The 4,925-nt window shown below is 68.1% G+C and overlaps 1 protein-coding gene across 1 annotated transcript in view; it reads left to right on the top strand.

Annotated features, from left to right (window-relative positions):
- CAMK2B (calcium/calmodulin dependent protein kinase II beta) overlaps positions 1-4,925 on the top strand; it is a gene marked incomplete at its 3' end in the record, with an annotated part of 15,304 nt that overhangs the window by 5,560 nt on the left and 4,819 nt on the right. The window contains exons 4-10 of the mRNA XM_026042369.1: positions 216-448; positions 516-599; positions 1,636-1,730; positions 2,228-2,350; positions 2,422-2,505; positions 3,208-3,250; positions 3,791-3,865. Coding sequence (XP_025898154.1) covers positions 216-448; positions 516-599; positions 1,636-1,730; positions 2,228-2,350; positions 2,422-2,505; positions 3,208-3,250; positions 3,791-3,865 — 737 coding nt within the window. The remainder of the gene's footprint in view (positions 1-215; positions 449-515; positions 600-1,635; positions 1,731-2,227; positions 2,351-2,421; positions 2,506-3,207; positions 3,251-3,790; positions 3,866-4,925) is intronic.

Below are 4,925 nucleotides of genomic sequence, written 5' to 3'. Positions count from 1 at the left end.
GGATCATCCCGGGATGCAGGGATGGAGCCGGGCTCTGGGATCATCCCGGGATGCAAGGATGGAGCCGGGCTCCGGGATCATCCCGGGATGCAGGGAGGGAGCCGGGCTCCTGCTGGGTGAGGGACTGAGCTCCTCCAGCCGGGAGCAGGACGGGCAGCGGGAAGGCTCCGCTCGCCCTCAAATCGGCCTTGAGCTGGGGTCAGACACGGGCACAGGGACAATGGTGGTGATGATGATGATGAGGAGGAGGAGGAGGGTTTATCTGGTCCGGGAACACCCCACAACTCAACCCACCGCATCCCTCTCTCCCCTTCCCGCTGCGCGACGCCCCTTCTCCGGGGGCAGCCGGAGAACCTGCTCCTGGCCAGCAAGTGCAAAGGGGCGGCCGTGAAGCTGGCCGACTTCGGCCTCGCCATCGAGGTGCAGGGCGACCAGCAGGCCTGGTTCGGTGAGTGGCGCGCGGCGCCCGCGGCCCCCGCGCCGCCCGCGCTCAGCGCCGCCTCCCGCCCGCGCAGGCTTCGCCGGCACCCCCGGCTACCTCTCGCCCGAGGTCCTGCGCAAGGAAGCCTACGGCAAACCCGTGGATATCTGGGCATGCGGTAGGAGCGGCGCCAGCCCGGCCCCCAGCCCGGCCCCCAGCCCAGCTCCCATCCCAGCTCCCATCCCAGCTCCCATCCCGGTTCCACCCTCAGCCCCATCCCTGTCCCACAAACCCGTGGATATCTGGGCATGCGGTAGGAGCGGCGCCAGCCCGGCCCCCAGCCCAGCTCCCAGCCCGGCCCTCATCCCAGCTCCCATCCCAGCTCCCATCCCAGCTCCCATCCCGGCTCCCATCCCGGCTCCCATCCCAGTTCCACCCTCAGCCCCATCCCTGTCCCGCAAACCCGTGGATATCTGGGCATGCGGTAGGAGCGGCGCCAGCCCGGCCCCCAGCCCGGCCCCCAGCCCCGCTCCCAGCCCCATTCCCATCCCAGTTCCACCTTCACCCCATCCCTGTCCTGTAAACCCGTGGATATCTGGGCATGCGGTAGGAGCAGCTCCCATCCTGGCTCCCATCCCAGCTCCCAGCCCGGCTCCCAGCCTGGCTCCCGTGCCACTCCCATCCCCATTCCCATCCCAGTTCCACCCTCAGCCCCATCCCTATCCCCATCCCTGTCTCCAGGTGAGTTCTCATCCCAGTTCCTATGCTGGTCCCTGTCTTTTCCCTTTCTTTGCCCCATCCCGGTCCCTTCCCTGTCTCTATCATAGTCGCCATGTCAATTCTTATCCCATCCCGTTCCTCTCCTCATCTCCTTCCCGGCTCCTTCCTAGTCTCCATCCCATCCACAGTCCTGGTCCCATTCTCCACCCTCGTCCACATCCCTTCCCAGTCCACATCCCAGTTCCACTGCTCTCCCCATCCTGCTCGCATCCCAGTTCCCATCGTGGACCCCACCCCAGTCCCATGCCCATTCCCATCCTAGCCCCTCCCTAGCCCCTTACCCATGTCCCCACCCCAGTCCCGTGCCCATTCCCATCCTAGCCCCTGCCCGTGCCATCCCGGCCCCTCTCCCCGCCCCCATCCCATTCCCGCCCGCCTTCCGCACCCGGCGGGCGCCGCTGGGGACCCCTCACGGCGCTGCCCGCTCTCCGCAGGCGTCATCCTCTACATCCTGCTCGTGGGCTACCCGCCCTTCTGGGACGAGGACCAGCACAAGCTCTACCAGCAGATCAAGGCCGGCGCCTACGACGTAAGTGCCCGGGCGCCGCGCGGGCGCCGCCTCCGAAGACTGGCCTCATATCTCCACGCACGGCGCCCGCAGGAAGCCCCCCCCTCCAGTGGGTATCTCCGCGGCCCCCCGGGGACACCCGTGTCTCTCTGTCCTTCCTCTGGCCCCCCCTTTCTTCTGCCGCCCCCCCAGCCCGGCTCTGTCGCTCTGCTCCGGCCGCCGCCTCCTCCTCCTCCTCTTCCTCGCGGGGCTCGCTCACTCGCTCCCGACTTTTCCGCGCCTCCCGGAGGCCGTTTTCCGCTTCTCCGCGTGCGGAGGGGAGGGCGGGAGCGGGGCGTTAACTCTGGAGCCTAATGACGGACCCAGCGAGCGACGCCACGGGCGCTCAGGGGTGCCTCGGGCCGCGTCCCCGGTGGCCCGGGGGTGCGTGGGGGGGCGGGGGGACGCGGCCGTCCCCCTCCTCCCGCCGCGGGGCCGCGCCGCTCCGTGACCGCCGGCCCCTTGTGTCTCCCGCGCAGTTCCCGTCCCCCGAGTGGGACACGGTGACCCCCGAAGCGAAGAACCTCATCAACCAGATGCTGACCATCAACCCGGCCAAGCGCATCACAGCCCACGAGGCCCTCAAGCACCCGTGGGTCTGCGTAAGTAGCGGGCGGGCGCGCCGGGGCCGCGCGCCGTGCCCGCCGGCGCTCACGCGCGCTCCGTCCCGCAGCAACGCTCCACCGTGGCCTCCATGATGCACAGGCAGGAGACGGTCGAGTGCCTCAAGAAGTTCAACGCGCGGAGGAAGCTCAAGGTGGGGTGTCCGGAGCGGCCGGCGCTTCCCGCTGCCCTCCCGGTGGTGCCCGCGGTGGCACCGGCCCGGCCCGGCCGTGTCCTGGGGCGTCTCCATGCGGACAGCTCCCATCCCTGCCATTCCGAGGGTATCGTGGTCCCATTCTGGCCATTCCGAGGGCATCATGGTCCCATCCTGGCCATGTCCTGGTCCTTATCTATGTAGCCAGGTCCCATTCCGGCCATTCCAAGGGTATCGTGGTCCCATCCTGGCCATGTCCTGGTCCTTCTCCAGGTAGTCAGGTCCCATCCTGGCCGTTCCAAGCGTATTATACTCCCATTCCGGCCATTCCAAGGGTATCGTGGTCCCACCCTGACCATGTCCTGGTCCTTATCTATGTAGCCAGGTCCCATCCCAGCCATTCCAAGGGTATCGTGGTCCCATCCTGACCATTCCAAGGGTATCACGATCACATCCTGGCCATGTCCTGGGGCTTCTCCATGCGGATAGATCCCATCCCGGCCATTCCAAGGGTATCATGGGCCTATCCCAGCCATTCCCAGAGCCTCCCCGCATCGCCCGGTGCCACCCTGGCCATGCCCGGCGGCAGTGCCCATCCCGCCGTGCCCATCCCGCTGCTCCTCCGTGAAATCCGTCGTGGTCCGGGGGTGCCCCCCTGCGGTCATGGTGCCCCCCCGTGGTGACGGTGCCCCCCCGTTGCAGGGTGCCATCCTCACCACCATGCTGGCCACGCGGAACTTCTCGGGTAAGTCCCCACTGTCCCCGGCCCCCCTGGGCTGCCGCCCGGGCTGAGCCCCGGCGCACTCGTGACACCTGCATCCCCCCCACTCTCTCTCTCTCTCTCTCTCTCTCTCTCTCTCTCTCTCTCTCGCTCTTAACTCCCCTTTTTTTCTCCTTTTATGACTATTATTATTATTATTATTATTATTATTATTATTATTATTTCCCCCCTCCTCATCAAAGCAAGGATGATGCTGATCCCGTTCTTACCCCCCCCCAAGCCCCCCCACGACTGGAAAAATGGGGGGGGGAGCCTAAAAGCCGGGGCCTCCCCCGCAGCCCCCCCCGCGCAGCGTCCCGACGGCGCAGGTAGCCCCCCCACCCCACGGGGGGGGCGCACTGGGCTAGAGATGGGGGGGAAGCGCTGGGGGGGGGTCCTCTCCGCACCCGCCACCTCTAACAGCCTTTTATGTATTTTTTTGTCTTGATTTTTCCTCCGTTTTGTCCTTCCGCTTCCTTTTTTCTCTCCCCCCCTTGTCCCCCCCGCCCCGCGCGGCCCCCCCAGTGGGCAGACAGACCACCGCGCCTCCTACAATGTCCGCGGCCGCCGCCGGCGCCCCCCTGGGGCTGGTGGAACAAGGTAGACGCCGTCTGCAAGGGACCCCCCCTCACCTCCACCTTGGACCCCCCCCCAAAACCTCGTCCGGCCCCCCCCGGGCCGCCGTCTTGCTTGCCTTCTGGTCTCCGTCTGTCCGTCCTGCCTCCCGGCCCCGTCCTCTTCCTCGCTCCCGGTGTCCCCGTTCCCGCCCCCGTGGCCTCCTTGGAAATCGGAGCGCATGCGGTGCACCCCCCCGGCCCCCCCCTGCAAAATCAGCCTGCTGGCACCGTGTCCCCTGTGTCCCCCCTGTCCCCTCTGCCCCAGTGCAGTCGGAGGCTGCCACCTTCGGCGCCCCCCCCCCCATTGCCCCTCTCCATCACTCGGGGGGGGACAGGGACACGCGAAGCCTTCCTCCCGCAGGGGACTTCGCTTTTGCCACCCCCCGCCCCAAATTGGGCTCTGCACCCCCCAATGGCACCCGCTGCTTCATGGCGGGGGGGGGGTCAGTCCCCATATCCCCCCTCCCCTTGGCACAAAGTACCTGGAAAGGGGTGACTTTTTGCGTGGATTAAATTGGGGGGGGGTCTAACCCCCTCCCCCCCCGTTGGGGGTGCATCCCCCCCCCGCATGGCATGGGCAGGGCGGGGGGGACGCGGGGACCGGCCGCATGTCCCCGGCCGGTGCCAGCACGAGCGTCCCCCCCGGCCAAGGCTGGTGCCCCCCCCGAGCCCCCCCCGCATGGCCCCCCCCGCGCCCCCCCCCGCACCGAGGTGCAGCCGGTGTTTGTGTCGCCGCGAAACACCCGGCGGGTTGGACACCAAAACCAAGCAAAATAAGCCCAAAATGCAGCAAAACGGAGCCCGCCCCGAATGCACCCCAAAAGACGAGGGGGGGGCATCTCTCTGCCCCCCCGCCCCCATTCAGCCCTGGTTTAAACCCCCTGCTCCCAGCGCCCGGCTCCGCTTCGGGAGCAGGGAGCAGGACCCCGGACCCCGTCCCGCTGCCGGGGACGTCACCCCGTGTCCCCGCTTCCCGGGGGACACCGGGGTGGGGGTGTCCTCCCCCCCCGACCGCGGCTCTTCCGTGGGGACCCCGTGTCCCG

Source organism: Nothoprocta perdicaria, unplaced genomic scaffold (assembly GCF_003342845.1).
Source record: "Nothoprocta perdicaria isolate Ctin4 unplaced genomic scaffold, notPer1 scaffold_103, whole genome shotgun sequence".
NCBI lineage: Eukaryota > Metazoa > Chordata > Aves > Tinamiformes > Tinamidae > Nothoprocta > Nothoprocta perdicaria.
This window is presented reverse-complemented; position numbering and strand designations above follow the sequence as displayed.